The sequence below is a fragment of the Theobroma umbraticum genome, unplaced genomic scaffold, assembly GCF_002168275.2.
Source record: "Theobroma umbraticum cultivar Fairchild unplaced genomic scaffold, ASM216827v3 scaffold_228.0, whole genome shotgun sequence".
Lineage (NCBI taxonomy): Eukaryota > Viridiplantae > Streptophyta > Magnoliopsida > Malvales > Malvaceae > Theobroma > Theobroma umbraticum.
In genome coordinates this window covers 1,557,308-1,573,399 of record NW_018397274.1, presented here as the reverse complement: position 1 = coordinate 1,573,399, position 16,092 = coordinate 1,557,308, and the positions used below count along the sequence as shown (strand labels likewise).

General features: G+C 34.0%; 3 protein-coding genes across 4 annotated transcripts; 2 read left to right on the top strand and 1 right to left on the bottom strand.

Annotated features, from left to right (window-relative positions):
• Positions 1–1,080: 1,080 nt before the first annotated feature.
• Positions 1,081–7,051, bottom strand: LOC110427161 (alpha/beta-Hydrolases superfamily protein). The gene is made up of 11 exons (XM_021442601.1): positions 6,753–7,051; positions 6,590–6,665; positions 6,416–6,501; positions 5,794–5,887; positions 5,612–5,688; positions 5,258–5,385; positions 4,136–4,207; positions 2,849–2,919; positions 2,303–2,378; positions 1,477–1,620; positions 1,081–1,373 (listed from the first exon to the last, which is right to left on the bottom strand). The coding sequence occupies exons 1-11, from the start codon at positions 7,011–7,013 to the stop codon at positions 1,334–1,336; spliced, it is 1,125 nt and encodes a 374-aa protein (XP_021298276.1). The 5' UTR covers positions 7,014–7,051; the 3' UTR covers positions 1,081–1,333.
• Positions 7,052–7,603: 552 nt separating this feature from the next.
• LOC110427128 (protein FAR1-RELATED SEQUENCE 8-like) lies at positions 7,604–11,012 on the top strand. Its single transcript, XM_021442549.1, has 2 exons — positions 7,604–7,779; positions 8,643–11,012. The coding sequence occupies exons 1-2, from the start codon at positions 7,708–7,710 to the stop codon at positions 10,788–10,790; spliced, it is 2,220 nt and encodes a 739-aa protein (XP_021298224.1). The 5' UTR covers positions 7,604–7,707; the 3' UTR covers positions 10,791–11,012.
• Positions 11,013–11,221: 209 nt separating this feature from the next.
• Positions 11,222–14,102, top strand: LOC110427129 (protein FAR1-RELATED SEQUENCE 6). 2 transcript variants are annotated; one of them, XM_021442552.2, is made up of 2 exons: positions 11,222–11,571; positions 11,832–14,102. In XM_021442552.2, the coding sequence occupies exon 2, from the start codon at positions 11,832–11,834 to the stop codon at positions 13,842–13,844; it is 2,013 nt and encodes a 670-aa protein (XP_021298227.1). In that variant the 5' UTR covers positions 11,222–11,571; the 3' UTR covers positions 13,845–14,102. The 2 variants fall into 2 exon arrangements, with proteins under 2 accessions (XP_021298227.1, XP_021298225.1); XM_021442550.2 differs by having other exon boundaries at positions 11,222–11,578.
• Positions 14,103–16,092: the final 1,990 nt, after the last annotated feature.

Sequence of the window (16,092 nt, the reverse complement as noted above, 5' to 3'; positions counted from 1 at the left end):
GGTGACAAACCTACAAGTGAGGAAGAGGAAACTACTAAAGGTGCCAAATCGAAAAAGAGGGGAAACCCTAGAGGTCGTGGTAAAAAGCCTCCAACGAAGAGAAAATCCGAAGAGAGTGATGATGACAGTGGTGGTAATGAAGATGGTAGCAGCGACGATGATGATAATGATGACGAAGATGCAAAAAAGAAACCTAGAAAGGCTAAAACTAATAATTACAAACGAGCAAAGACTTCCAATGCATCCAAGCAAGTAGTTAGCAATCAAAGTGGTAAAAAACCAAAGAAGACAGCAAAGTAGGTAGCTGAGAAGACATCACATATAGCTGTGGCAAACCCTTACCCAAGTTTCGGAAGAATGAAAGGGCTGGCGTTTTGTGCACTTTGTAAGAGGTATTTATGGCTCAGCCCTGTTCTTGTAACAACAGTAGGTCAATTCCGAATCTGTTTGCTGCCGCTCTGTCAATAGCTGCCTAATCTTATTGTTGCTTGATACTTTGAAGAATGGGATTTCATTCTCTGGTTGTATTAAGGTTTCTAAAGCAGTAAAATCCTATGCTTAGCTTAATTGCTGCTCATTTTGATCACATATTTTGATCTAAGGACATCAGGAAAGAAAAAGTATGGTATAATGTTTGAAAAAATTATAAATTATTCAAAACAATGCAAATGAGGTTTTTATCTTGTATTACATTTAATTAAGTTTTTATATGTTTTTATAATTAATGATTGATTAATTGTCATTAATTAAAATATTATTTATCATTTTATATTCATGCAGTATTGATATGAAAAGTGAAAAATATTATATTGTTGTGTCATCCATCACATTGGCATGTTAAGTAATAATTTATTATAACATGTCAACATATCATATTAGCGTTGTATGTTATAATGATAAGTAATGTTTTGATTAATAAAAATTAATCAATCATTACGGTTTATTTGGTTTAAAATAAATATATTAATGATTAATTGAATGTAATAAAAAAATAATAATTTATTTGAATTTTTAAAAATAGTTTAAGAGTTTTTTTAAGGTATTATGTTAAAAATGATAAATTGCTCTAACTAACAAGGGTAAAGAAAAAAAAAAAACTGCTCCCAACTTTACATTGTTGGCAACAATAGACTTGAGAAAGTAAAATAAAATCTCTACCGTGTGGAATTTTACAAATGAAAGGTTGCATCAAGCTGAACTTTTCAAAAAAAGGTTTGCAAGACAATTAGGCTTAGGCATTGCATCTTACCATCAAACAAAGTAATTCTGGAATTGCATATAAACACTTGCATGCATGTGGCCACTACTGATATTCGATTGATTCAGTCAGGAATTAGAGGAATCTTCTCAGAGCATCAACAACTTTCTCAGGCCTGTTAATTTGATCAATATCAAGGTCTTTATAGCATCAGAAAAATGAATAAAAATGCAGTACAAAAATACGCTGAAACATGGTTAATGTAATGAAGGGAGTACCAGTCCTCCTGTGGCATATGACCAGCTCCTTCTATTAGCTTAAGCTCAACTGAATTGGGGTTCCCTTTCTGAAACTCTTCTGCTATAGATTGAGGCAGATATTTGTCTGCTATTCCCCAAGCAATCAGAATTGGTTTATCCCATCTGAAGTTATCAATATGTGAGCATTGAAGGATAGTGAATATAGTAACAGGAAGACTGAATAAGAAGTGGGATCAGAATGCAATACCAATTTTATGTTATTTCAACTCTGAGTAACAACAAGAACTGCTACTCATTTATAAACAATAGTTCTTCCTAACTAAAAGGATATGAGTATGTTTTAGGTTGTAGGAAGGCAATCTGTTGGGTTATAGTTAAGTGCAAAGTTATGATACAGCTAATTGCATACTTGTCTGCAGAAAACAGATATCCTGCAATGTCTCACACCCCTAGAATTCACAAAAGAAAAAATAACCTTCCAAGATCAAGGGTTCATTTATTCTCTCTTAAATGAAAATTTTTATTATGGGTTTCACAACATTTAATAAGAAAAATGTAAGACAGCATTTCCTGCTTAAGACTTTATATGACAGATGCAGCATCCTATATCAGAAAGTAGCGGATGGAAGATACAGGAACACGGAGAAAGATGCTACAGACTATCCTGGACCATTCAATTAATCCTGGACTATCCTGGAACTGATATTTCATATGATCCAGCAGCCATATTAGCAAAGAAAAACCAGACACGGCTCAAATTGTAACAAAATATTATCAGTTTCTGCGTTATGAACATGAATCAGGAATAAGCAAATGCTGAAGCCAATCCAGGAAAGTGATATACCTTCCAGATGCAAACCCATCAGCTATTTGACTTGAGATGTCTCTAAAATTAATCTTTCTTGCAGCTTCGAGTAGTGCTGAAACACCATAATAGGTATCGAAACTTTTAAAGCTACAAGGAGCTAAGTTCCAGTCATATTCATTGTTAAAATCATACAAGCGGCAGCCATATCCCATTATTTGCATTAGTGGAATGTCTTTTAAATATGACCAACTTTCTACTATTAAAGAAATCTCATGAAAAAGCGCTCATACCCTAAGTTGGAAATCAGTTTGAAACGTGTTTTAAGAGTGACAAAGACTGTGAATCCTTTAACAGACGACTCCCTATAAGTATATCTATTTATCTTATGCTTTGATCAAAATCAATTGCATTGAAAATATTGCCTCCTTAAAGTGATAATAAGGTAGATAATTTAGAGAGAAAAGAATGGCCACTCACTTTCCCCATAAGCTTAGTTATCTATATGAAATGGATACTCGTACTACCTACCAGAAATATTTCATAAATGTCTACAGGTCCATAATATAAGGATGATATACGAACCAAAACCAGGTCCACTGCTTGACAAATATGGAAGACGATACACATCAGCCTTTTCCATCTTCAGCACATAACTGTCAAAGTCATTTGCTATTTTGTCAATAAAAATGTAATAACCCAAGTTCTGCTGCAAGATAATATATACACATATCTGAATCTCGTTACATGCTGTGGAAATAATCAAGAGAACAAATTGAAGTGGCTGCAAGTGGGAGAAGATGATCAAAATGAACCTGGGTTGTTAAATCATGTTAAAATGAACCATGTTTCTACCAGTGACAAAGAGTAACTTTGTTCAAGTTAAGTCAGCATGAAGTAAGAAGAGGAAGGCCTGGAATATCTGGGTAAGGGGAAAAATCAAGATTAATTGGGAAAGGTCATATTTATTGATGAATTCCAATACCACAAGAAGCTGGCATTAAGCAGCAAATAAATGTTAAACCTACTAACTCATAATCAGCACCAATTATAGCTTTAAGGTTTCAGTGCAGTGCTTCATTGTGAATTCCTTTGGAAGTTGTTATTATGCAAACTTTCCACTGTTAAGTGAAGAAAAAATTATGTTTCTCTGATAACTTAATTGATAGCTGTGTGGTTCTCAAGATTTGCAGCATTATATTTTCTCATATCCAAAGACATTTTTGCAGAAATTCCTTTAGCTCTCTGAAACAAGCAATGCTTAGAAGAATACCATTTTAATAAGCAAGCTTATGCATCCACAATGCATTATGACAAGAACTTGTGCTCAGTGACATGTCTTTTGTTCTATGAATAGAATTCTATGAAACTCACAAAAACAGTGTCATCATAAAGATATCGACTATGATTTCGTAAAACAATTTACTCTTTTCCCTCTGTTTTAAGTTTTCATAAATAGAGTAAACAAATGTTCCATCACACTTTAGGTTATCTCACTTATCTTATGGTGAACTGTAGCACTTATATGTGAAAATAAAACTACTTATAAATATAAAATGTTTCCTCACTTTTTAATGATCCAAATGTTATTATCAAACGCTTTTTCACTAATCTTTGATGGTTTATCGAATCTTGATTATCATAGGGAGCACTATGCACAAGTGAGTCATATTCATGATATAAGTAATGTAACCAATGGAGAGTTTAGCTGCTATGAAGGTAAATATCTAGACTATTCTTGCTTACTAAGATAATCATTTACAATATTATTACTTGAAGTATGCAAGTATAGGATCATTTTACTGGAAATTTAAAGCTCTGATCTAAAGAATTAATATTCTCAAAATACCAGATATTACTTTGGATACATACGGGCTACCTGCTTCAATAAAGCGCTCTGCCATGACAGCATTCTGAGAAGTAAATTCTCCAAAAAGAGGGATTCTGTGAGAAACAAAGAATGGGGAAATGAAAATGACAAACATAAATAAAGAATACAATGGAATATAACTAGAGCTTTTTTAAAAAAAAAAAGAAAAGAAAAGAACTGCAATGTCATCAACAATGTTAAAAATTATGGAGGAAAGGAAATTTGAACAGATAGAAGCAACCGACCAAAAATAAGTTACAAGACAAACATGTGAACTTGTTTGCTTCATAAGATAAATGGACTACCTCTTCCTCATTTTTAACTTGAGGTAACGGTTTTATATTTAGATTAACTGAATCAGATAGAATATGACTGACCAAAAAGAATAAAAGCATTTAAAATTAAATATGATGTTGCATAAGCCACAAAAGAGCAATTTCAATGTCTTATTCACAGAAGTAACAAGGAATATGGGAAAAGCAAAGAAATTTTTACATGTCAAGAGTACAAAAAGAGGAAAGACAGACTTAAATTGAACACAGTAATAAACCTATCCTGGATAACATACCAATTTCAGAAAAGAAAAAGATCACACGATAAATATTGCATTATATCCAGTACAACACACAATCATAGGCAATATGAAGAACTGATGTTAATCTGATATCTCTAAGTAATAACCAGTAAGTACAAATAAGTACCATAGCAGTAACTAAATTTAATTTGTTTTATGCAAGAACTGTCACCAACTTCATCCACCTCAGAATTGTCTGAGAAATATCTTATTCATCATGGAAAAAGATAAAGACTGTTTCCATGCTTCTTTTAATTCAAAAAAACCATTTTTATTGGTGTTCACCATTTACATAAGAGCAACTATTTAAATCCTGATCTACTAGACTTTTTGGCCAGATGTGCAATCAAGAATTGGCACTTTTTTTCCTTCAATTAACTGTAAAAATAAGCAATCATATGTGTTTCATGAAAGATTATGACTCTCAACATACATTAGCCATGGCATTGTAGACAGATGAAAATATATCAATTTCAGTACTATCTGAATGATGCGAGTAATTAATACAATGAATCGTAAGCAGTCATTATCTGTACAATGAGATCCAAACCTTAGTTTTTGGAATAGTCCAGGAATAGGAGATGAGACTGTTAATGGAGTATTCAGAATTGCTAGTTTGGAAATCTTGCTGGGATTTTTCAATGCCCATGTCAATCCATATGAACTTACAAGAAACCCCTTCAAGGAAGTACAAGAAGCATATTAGATATACTATAAGTCCCAGAAACATAGATCTAGGTATTGTTTTGTGAAACACTAGAAGAACATTTTACATGACAAGTAGAAAGATGTTTCATTGCAGATTGCAAGCATGTTGACACCAGTTTCGCAGATTGCTACATACAGATTTATTCTAACAGGCTAACAGCACTGTATAGCATGTCTTCTGCAAATATTTTCAAACCTGAACCACTAGAAAGAACGGAGACTCGACTCCCACGACATCCAGTAACTTATCAAGTTCCTCATGAAACTCCTTCTCTGTAACATTAAATATTTATCATTTCAGAAAATGATCTCACAAATCAAGAAAAGTATTCTAATATAGTAACTAGTTTTAACTTAATACTTTATATGTCCAAAAACCTGTGTAATCAAAGCCATATCCAGGCTGTGGTTTGTCACTGAAACCAAATCCTATCCAATCAGGTGCAAAGCAGTGGAAACCAGCATCTGACATCTATACAAAAGAAAACAGAAAGCTGAATTAGGCAGGGTCACTGTTTGTCTTTGTTCAAAATTATTGTCGGGTTTTATGTCTTGATTCTTAAGCATATTTGGTGTCTCTTATTTTTAAGCTTGATACTAAGATTTAAAGTTTGCCTAAAATTAGTATAATTAGTATAAAAATTATTATAAATTGGTTAAGTTTGATTGTATTCCGCTGCAACTATGGTTTGGTTTGCATTAAGGTCTAAATCATAACAATGGTCTTATGTAAAGTTGCTGCTTTCAATCATTTAAACAAACACAGGAAGATAGCTACCTGGATAAACTAATATACCCTTCTCGTTTGTGACAAAGAGGCAGTCAATGAGGAATACAAGTAATCAACTATACCAAGGGCTATTAATTTTCCTCTATGTAGATGATATATGTCCTACACCCTAAATTTCAGATATTCTCAAATTCTTGATTATGAAAGGAACTTTAAGACAACAACCAAATTAATGGGAAAAAAAACGACATTACAGTGAGTTAAGACAACCTGTGACATTACAACCCGATAGCTATAGGACTGTGTTGGAGCTCCATGAAGGAAGACAACTGTTCCACGTCGGCTTTGAGGGGACCCTACAGGGGACCAAAACGAATCAACAAGATTACTTTGAAACAATGAGCAATCCAAGGGATATGTATTCAATTTAGTGAAAACTTTTACCAGTTTCTCTCACAAACCATCTAAACTTTCCAGATTTGATGTACGACCCATACTCCTTTCCCTTGTCTTCAATCCTCTGGCATTTGGGTAAAGAAATTAACAAAAACAAAAGTTCGATCTGTGAATGAGATTTCATTCATTTCTTCACTGTAATTTTACTTACATAAAGCATTTGGCCGACATTGCCGTCCTCAGCAGGAGTTTCGGGGAGTTGAATGGCGCTGCGGCTGGAAGGGTTATCGGTGACGAACCCGAAGGGAATGAAGCCTTTGTCGTCTTTGCTTTTGTCATCGTTCTTCTCTGTAGCACTAGCTCTGGTGACCAATTTGGTGGCTCTTTGGCCGTTGATCAATGGTTTCTTGGCGGAGACTGAGAATTTTGGAAGGGTGAGAGGCTGAGGAGAGAGCAGAAGAGTCCCCGCCATTTTCTTCGCTTCGTTGCCACTGCTTCTAACTAACTAAACGTCCACCACCATTCTACTCTCTTTAATTTTTTTCAATAAATTAAGGACCAGAAAAATAAAAATAAAAAATTTATAATTAAATTAAAAATATGAACTTGTGATATTCGATGTAATAATATAATTATTATAGATCTCATATTATAATAAATATGATATTTTGACATTTTTTTATTTAATAAATATATAATTTGAATTAAAAATATAAATTTGTAATAAGTAATATCAAAATTTATTCAATTTTAAAATTTTTTATTAAAAATATTAAAATAGAAATAAATTTAAATATAAATTATCTTTTTTTCTTGTAATAATAACTTTATATAATTAAATTAAATAGAATGTCACAAATTCGTGTTAACACAATAACGTAATCACGTGAATCTAACACATCCACGACAGAACCACGGAATTCCTAGCTCCACCAGAAGGATTCACTTCAAAATCACAATAAGCCCCTGAACTTACCAATATTTACCAAAAGAGAACTCCACAAATGAAACACTCATGACTATTACTGCGTCTGCATCAACTCGGTAGGTAAATTCAGCAAAAGCAAAGGACCGAACCCCGCAAAATAACCCAAAGTGGAGTTCGAGGCTAGGGTAAAACTAACCTCTCATACTTTGACGCAAGGCTCCTCACCCTCACTCTAACCATGGCCGACGATAGCACGTTCTCTCCCAGCGACCACCAGGCCTTGTCTCCCTCTCCCGACCTCGACATCACGGTACGTTCCCCCTCTCGATCTCCCCTCCAATTCCTCCTTTGTCGTTTCCGATTCCCATGTTTCCCCCTGTGAGGTTATAATTCCTCCCTCCCCTGCATTTCTAGGGTTTTAGCTCCTGAATTTTAGCACGGAAACTCAATTGAATTTTTCATTTTGCTGTTCTTTTAATTAACATGAAATGAGCGTGTTTTACTAAGTTTCATGGAGGAATTCGGCCTCCCTCCAGTTTATTTGGAAATGCTCATACTATGTTTGCTTTTAGAGCACCATTAAATGTTCCATTTTTAATTATTAACTACAAGATTGTTAAAAGATGTGAATGGAGGGAGAGTTTGAAGAATTGTTACTAACTGTTAGGGGTCAAGGGTTGAATCCATCATTATAGGAAGGGAATGCCTGGTGCCTTACCTGATGAGAGAAAGTATTGATAACAACTTTTGTTTTGAAACAGACTGTACATCACCGGAATCATTTCTTATGCACTTGGACCTTATGGACCGGTTTTCTTTGCAAATGATTAGGAATCAGAGAAGGGCAATTAATATCAAATTTTTATGTTTTTTAAGCAGTAATATTGATAAGGACTGCTCTTTACTCTTAGAACATGTTTTATGCTAAAAACGGTAACAGGGGTAACTACGAAAAAGTAAGTGTTTTATTGTGTATTTGTTTGTTTGCTTTCCTAATTTTTAGTTGTAACAGTTCTTAAAGTTAAAATCCTAGAGGAAATATGTAGGAAAGAGTTGAAATTGCTGGGATTATGCATTATCTTTGTCTGCAAGTTGCTGGTTCATGTATCCTGCTTGTATGTTCTCTAAGTTGCAGTCATCCGATGATATTAATGGGTGGATTTTTCATTTCAGATTGAAGAAGGTTCTCAAAATAGTGAGCAGCTGTTTGAGGATGATGGCCATGAGCTTGAAATGGAAGGAAATGATCTTGAAATTGAAGGGAATGACATTGATATTGAGAGCAATGGCCTTGAGATAGAAGGAAATGGCCTTGACATTGAAAGCAATGGCCTTCAGGACTGTGACCAAATGCTTGAGATTGAAGACAATCATGAAAATGATGGGGATGATACAACTGCAGTTGCTGTTGAAAATGGCATATCTCAAGGAAAGGATTATCCACCACCAGTTGTAGGGATGGAATTTGAATCGTATGATGATGCTTATAATTATTATAACTGCTATGCTAAGGAATTAGGATTTGCAATCAGGGTGAAATCTTCGTGGACAAAGCGTAACAGCAAAGAGAAGCGTGGAGCTGTGCTCTGTTGTAACTGTGAGGGCTTCAAAACAATCAAAGAAGCTAACAGTCGTAGGAAGGAAACAAGAACTGGCTGTCTTGCAATGATAAGGTTGAGGTTAGTGGAATCTAATAGATGGAGAGTGGATGAAGTCAAACTGGAACACAATCACCTTTTCGACCATGAAAGAGCACAAAATTGTAAGTCACACAAGAAGATGGATGCTGTGGCCAAAAGGAAGGTGGAGCCAGCTGTGGATGTAGAAGTGCGGACAATCAAGTTATACCGTACACCTGTGGTTGATCCAGTGGGTTATGGAAGCTCGAACTCGCTTGAAGGCGAAATTAGTGATAATGTTGATCGTTCTAAGCGCTTGAAGCTTAAGAAAGGAGATTCCCAAATAATATATAATTATTTTAGCCGCATTCAGCTTGCTAATCCTAATTTTGTTTACTTGATGGATCTCAATGATGAAGGGTATCTAAGGAATGTGTTTTGGATAGATTCTAGGTCTAGGGCTGCATATGGTTACTTTGGTGATGTGGTCAAAATTGATACAACTTGCTTGTCAAACAAATATGAGATTCCTCTTGTGGCATTTGTTGGAGTAAATCATCATGGCCAGTCTATCTTGTTGGGCTGTGGTTTGCTTGCTGATGACACATTTGAAACATATGTTTGGCTATTTAGGGCATGGCTTACTTGTATGTCTGGTCGCCCTCCACAAACAATAATCACAGACCAGTGCAGGGCCATGCAAGGTGCAATTTCAGAGGTGTTTCCCAGGGCTCACCATCGACTGCATTTGTCACACATCATGCAAAGCATTCTTGAGAATTTGGGAGAGTTGCAGGAATCTGGTGTCTTCCAAATGATATTGAGTAGGATAGTCTATGACTCTCTAAAGGTGGATGAATTTGAAATGGGTTGGGATGATATGATTCGGCGGTTTGGAATTGTTGACCATGCATGGCTCCGTAGTCTGTATGAGGAAAGAGAGCGTTGGGCTCCGGTTTACCTTAAAGATACATTTTTTGCTGGAATGTGCAGTTTCCAGAGTGGTGAGTCCATGAGTTCATTTTTTGATGGTTATGTGCATAAGCAAACCTCTTTGGAAGAATTTTTTGACATGTATGAATTAATTTTGCAAAAGAAGCATAAAAGAGAAGCACTTGATGATCTTGAATCAGGAGATTCAGATCCCATGTTGAAAACAAGATGCTATTATGAAATACAGCTTTCAAAGTTGTATACTAATTCAATATTCAGGAGGTTCCAAGATGAGGTCGTGATGTTGACTTCGTGTTTTAGCATAACACAAGTTAATGCTAATGGACCAGTCATAACATACATGATTAAAGAACGTGAGGGTGAAGGAGATCAGAGGGATATGAGAAACTTTGAGGTCATGTACGATAAAGCTGGAATGGAAATCCGTTGCATATGCAGTTGCTTTAACTTCAATGGGTACCTTTGTCGACATGGTTTGTATGTCCTCAACTACAATGGTTTGGAGGAAATCCCTTTTCAGTATATCTTGTCGCGATGGAGGAAAGATTTTAAGCGGCTATACATACCAGATCTTGGATCCAATAATGTTGATATTACCAACCCAGTTCAGTGGTTTGATCATTTGTACAGACGCTCAATGCAAGTTGTTGAAGAAGGGATGAGATCCCAAGATCATTATATGGTTGCATGGCAAGCATTTAAAGAATCTCTGAATAAAGTTCGACTTGTAGCAGACAAGCATGTATAGTTATCAATCAATAGTTACATACATAATTCTTTGTAGCATCTCTTAATCTCTTTGCCTGTTTGTACACAGCCAAACTTCTTAGGTATACATCAAGCTATGTCTCTTCCCCAATCCTTCACCTTTACACCTTGATAATTAAAGTGAAATGCTGAAACCTTTTTATCTGGTTTTGGTTTTGATTTTGAGATAAACGTGAAATAGGTTGTTATGCTTGATAATTAACTAACTGTTGTTATTTTAAACGTCATTTCTCATTTGTCATTTCATTTTGCATGGTATTGATGTCATTTTATGTCATCGGATAATGATATATTATATAAATATGGTCATGTAATATTTTTACTTTTAACTTTTTACGTTAACATCACGTACAGATAAAATTAGTGTCGTAAATTATATATGTTGTTATTTAGTGTCATAAGGTATTTTTGTATTATCTCTGAATAAAATATACCTAGTAACAGACACCAAAAGCTCTTTTAAAATGAATAAATTTAATTTAGAAAATGTTCTGTCCTTCATATATGGGCTCTCAGTACTTCAAATAGGCCGATGAGCTTATAAAAATCTATTATACCCCAACCCAACTAACTTACCCTTTTTTGTGGTTACCCAAAGTGCCCTTTCTCTTTTCCGAACTTGACCGACCAGACCACTTGCTCGTCTTTCTTCTCGTTTCAAATCCACCATTTCCTGTGTTACTCCCCTTCCCCTTCTTCTCCAATTTGAGGCTCAGATCAGCAACAGAAGACCAGAACGACGACGTTCTCGCAGCACCCAGGTTAGCTGTACGTTGCCTCTTTGCTTTTTTTTCCTTTTACTCTCTTTTTAATTCGATTGGCATGCTCAATTTTTGACCTATGGTTTCTGTTAAGCGATAATAGTGTCCGTAATTTACTTAATGAACTAAATTTTGGTGTGGGTTCTTTTTATTTTCTCCATTTTGCCCTTCTTTCCGTCTTCCCTATAATTTTGGAGGCTTCTTAGATACCATGTTCGAAATGTGAGCTTTGTTTGTTTTTGTCTTAATATGCATAATAGATGGAAGAAGAAGAAGCTTCTCTTAGTAATGACCAATTGCCCGAAGGGAAATGCAACGGTGAGGCTCTAAAAGAAAGAGATAGTGGACCAATTGAATTAGATGGTCAAAATGGTTTACCTGAAGGAAAGAAAGAATTTGTTGCTCCAGCTGTTGGAATGGAGTTTGAATCTTATGATGATGCATATAATTATTATAATTGCTATGCAAAAGAAGCTGGTTTTTGTGTCAGGGTTAAGAATTCTTGGTTTAAGCGGAACAGTAGGGAGAAGTATGGTGCTGTACTTTGTTGTAGTAGCCAGGGTTTTAAAAGAGTCAAAGATGTTAACCGTCTTCGAAAGGAAACTAGAACTGGTTGTCCTGCTATGATAAGGATGAGAGTTATGGATTCGAAAAGATGGCGGGTGCTTGAGGTAACGCTTGAACATAATCACTTACTAGGTGCCAAGATTTATAAATCTATTAAGAAGATGGGCTCTGGAACGAAAAGGAAGTTGCAGTCGAGTTCTGATGCTGAAGTGCGAACAATCAAGTTGTATCGGGCATTAGTAATAGATGCTGGGGGTAATGGGAATCCAAATAGCAATGCAAGGGAAGTTAGGAATTTTTCCGAGCATCCAAATCAGCTCAATCTTAGAAAGGGTGATTCACAAGCCATTTATAACTACCTTTGCCGTATGCAGTTGACCAATCCTAACTTCTTTTACTTAATGGATTTGAATGATGAAGGGCATTTGAGGAATGTATTCTGGGTTGATTCACATTGTAGGGCATCTTGTGCCTACTTTGGCGATGTCATTTATATTGACAACACATGCTTGTCTAATAGATATGAGACTCCCCTTGTGGCACTTGTTGGAATAAATCATCATGGCCAAACTGTGTTAATGGGTTGTGGCCTGCTTGCAGGTGAGACATCAGAGTCTTATACTTGGTTGTTCAAAGCATGGCTTACATGCGTGTCAGGACAGTGTCCTCAAACCGTTATTACAGACAGATGCAAGGCTTTGCAGAATGCGATTGCAGAGGTCTTTCCAAAATCTAACCATCGATTCAGTTTGTCACACATAATGAAAAAAGGTCCGGAAAAATTGGGAGGATTGCGTAATTATGATGCAATCAGAAAGACATTTGTTAAGGCAGTTTATGAAACTCTGAAAGTGATTGAATTTGAAGCAGCATGGGGATTTATGGTCCAGCGTTTTGGTATCACTGACCATGAGTGGCTTCGATCTTTATACGAAGATCGAGCTCGGTGGGCTCCGGTTTACCTAAAGGATATATTTTTTGCTGGAATGTCTTCTTCAAGGCCAGGCGAGAATGTGAGTCCTTTTTTTGAAAAATATGTGCATAAACAAACTCCTGTGAAAGAATTTCTTGATAAGTATGAATTAGCATTGCAAAAGAAGCACAAGGAAGAAACTCTTGCTGATATTGAGTCAAGAAACTCCAGCCCCGCGTTGAGAACAAGATGTTCATTTGAGTTGCAACTCTCCAAATTGTACACCAGAGAAATATTCAAGAAGTTCCAATTTGAGGTGGAGGAGATGTATTCTTGTTTTAGTACAACACAGTTACATGTTGATGGGCCTATCATAATATTCTTGGTCAAGGAGCGAGTGTCGGATGAAGGAAATAGGAGGGAAATTAGGGACTACGAAGTACTTTATAATAGAACGGCCAGTGAGGTTAGATGCATTTGCAGTTGCTTTAACTTCTGTGGATATCTATGTCGGCATGCATTGTGTGTGCTTAACTTCAATGGTGTGGAGGAGATCCCTCCCAAGTACATTCTCTCACGATGGAAGAAGGATTACAAGCGCTTATATGTTCCAGATCAAGGTTTCAATAATGTTGATGTTGTTGATCGCATTCAATGGTTTAATCAGTTATATAGAAGTGCCTTGCAAGTTGTGGAGGAAGGGGCAATTTCTTTAGACCATTACAAAGTTGCATTGCAAGCTTTTGAAGAGTCATTGAATAGAGTTCATGAAGTAGAAGAAAAGCAAGAGTAGGAGACATTGTGAAGGTACAGGATTTTTTGTAAATAAAAAAATTGGTGTCTTGTGTCTTAATCCACCCACCTTATGTAGTTGAGGTTTAGTTCAATTGCTCCTTTTATGCAGAGCATTATCCTAAATGGTTTAGCATGTATATAATTTCTCATAAATTTGCATTATTAACCATATTCTAAAGGGTTTCCCACCCTCATTTATTCCTTAATAGACATTACTGTACAATTCTAATGAAGTTTTTCTTGGAAAAGAAAAAGGAACTCCATTATTGATCATGTGTGAGGGTTTAACAAGATGTATGTGTTAGTTTCTTTTACAATAAATGTGAAATTTTTATTTATAATTTAATAACAACAATTGATATATAATATAAAAATCAGAAACTCATCATAAGAAAATTACAGATCAAGATGTATATATTCAAAAATGATACAAGTCTTCAAGGGATTAAATTATAGGTCAAAGGTACAGGTACCTCAAAACCTCAAAACCTCAATGCATCACCTCCTCTAAAGGGAATCATGCCGATTTTATATGGATTCACATTTCTTCTTTTTTTTAAAAAAAATTATTTACTTTTCAAAAGTTATTAATTAATTTTGATAACCAACTAAATAGGAATTCCTATTTTTATAAACATATTAATAGATTTGGATCTGTTAGATCTAATCAAATCTAAAAAGATTTATATATAAAACTTAAAAGAAAAATATGTGTAACTTCGTTAAGATCTTCATAACTATGGGCTCAAGTCTCATGACTCATATTTTACTTGAAATTTTATTTAATTTAATATTATCATTTACTTTCTTAAATTAATTAAGAAATTTTATTTACAAATTACTTGCGATAATGTCCATTAATAAATTACAATTGACCTTTACAGATAAGAGAATTATCAATGAAGTCTCATTTATTACAATCATTATTAATCAGTTTTTCACCGTACCATTTTCCCTATGAGTTTTATAGATAAATAATTTTTATTGTCATATCCAATTCATGATTTTCATTCTTGTTGAACTTTGAAAAATATATATTTTTTAAACATTAATATATAATATTAATATAAATAATGTTATTCTAAAATACTTTTAGAAAATACACTAGTCGGATTTCTTATATTTAACAATCTTATGAAAATCGCTTGAATATATTTTTCGAAAGAGAATGGTGAATCCTTTATTAAGGGTCTAATATAATTTATTTAGTATGTACATAACCTAATATATCATAGAATAACCTTTAAATTCAGCATCACTTATAGATAACATCAAAGTTATATAAACACTAAATAAATTATATTGACTTCTAAGCCTAAAGACAATTAATTAATTGTAATATAGTACCTTTTAATTATTGACAACGATAGTCTTATATTGTGCTCTTTAATTAGATCGTATTCAATGTCCATATCTCATACACTACATCCACTTGTTTGCTTTAAGATCATTACCCAATATTAGAGTTAAAACATTCTATCCTTTTTAATAGAAGCGTAATGAGTGTAGGCTTTAAACATTTTGTCAAATTTAACTTAAAATAATTTTAACAAAAATGAAATTGAAAAATAATTTTAACAAAAATGAAATTGAAAAACCATAATTAAAAATTTGAATGTTTAATATAATAATTCCGGAGTACATATTAACTAGAAAAGGGATATTTTTTTATTGTGTAATTAAAATTTTGAATGAATATTTTATGTACTCAAAATATTAATTTAGTTCTTCCTCATAAAAAAATTAATTACAATTTAACATTTAATCATATTAAAAATACTTTCTTTTCCTATCCTCTAAATAAATTGTTATCTTAAAATTTTTCTATAATGGGCTTGTTTGGTCGGGAGAATAGTATGATTGGTATTTACATTAAAGAATAATCATTTTCAATAATGGTCATTCTTTAAAAATTGGGAATAATTAATATCGAATTTTTTAAAATTTAGAAATATTTAATTTTTATAAAAAGGCTTAAAATTACTGAAAATTGTATTTATAACCTTATGACAATTTGATTCATTCACAATCTTAGTAGCTGAAAATCTTTGAAACAAAATCAAATAAACCCTGACTAAATTATAACCTACCATTTCCATAATTTTCTGGCAATTTTTTGAAGGACTTATTTGAAAGAATATTAATAAAGACAGGCTCTGTATACAATTAAAAAAAAAGTATTAAGAGTCCTTGAAACGAAGCTTATCCTTAGTGAAGTGTCTCTCGACAAAATCCTTGGGGTCGTA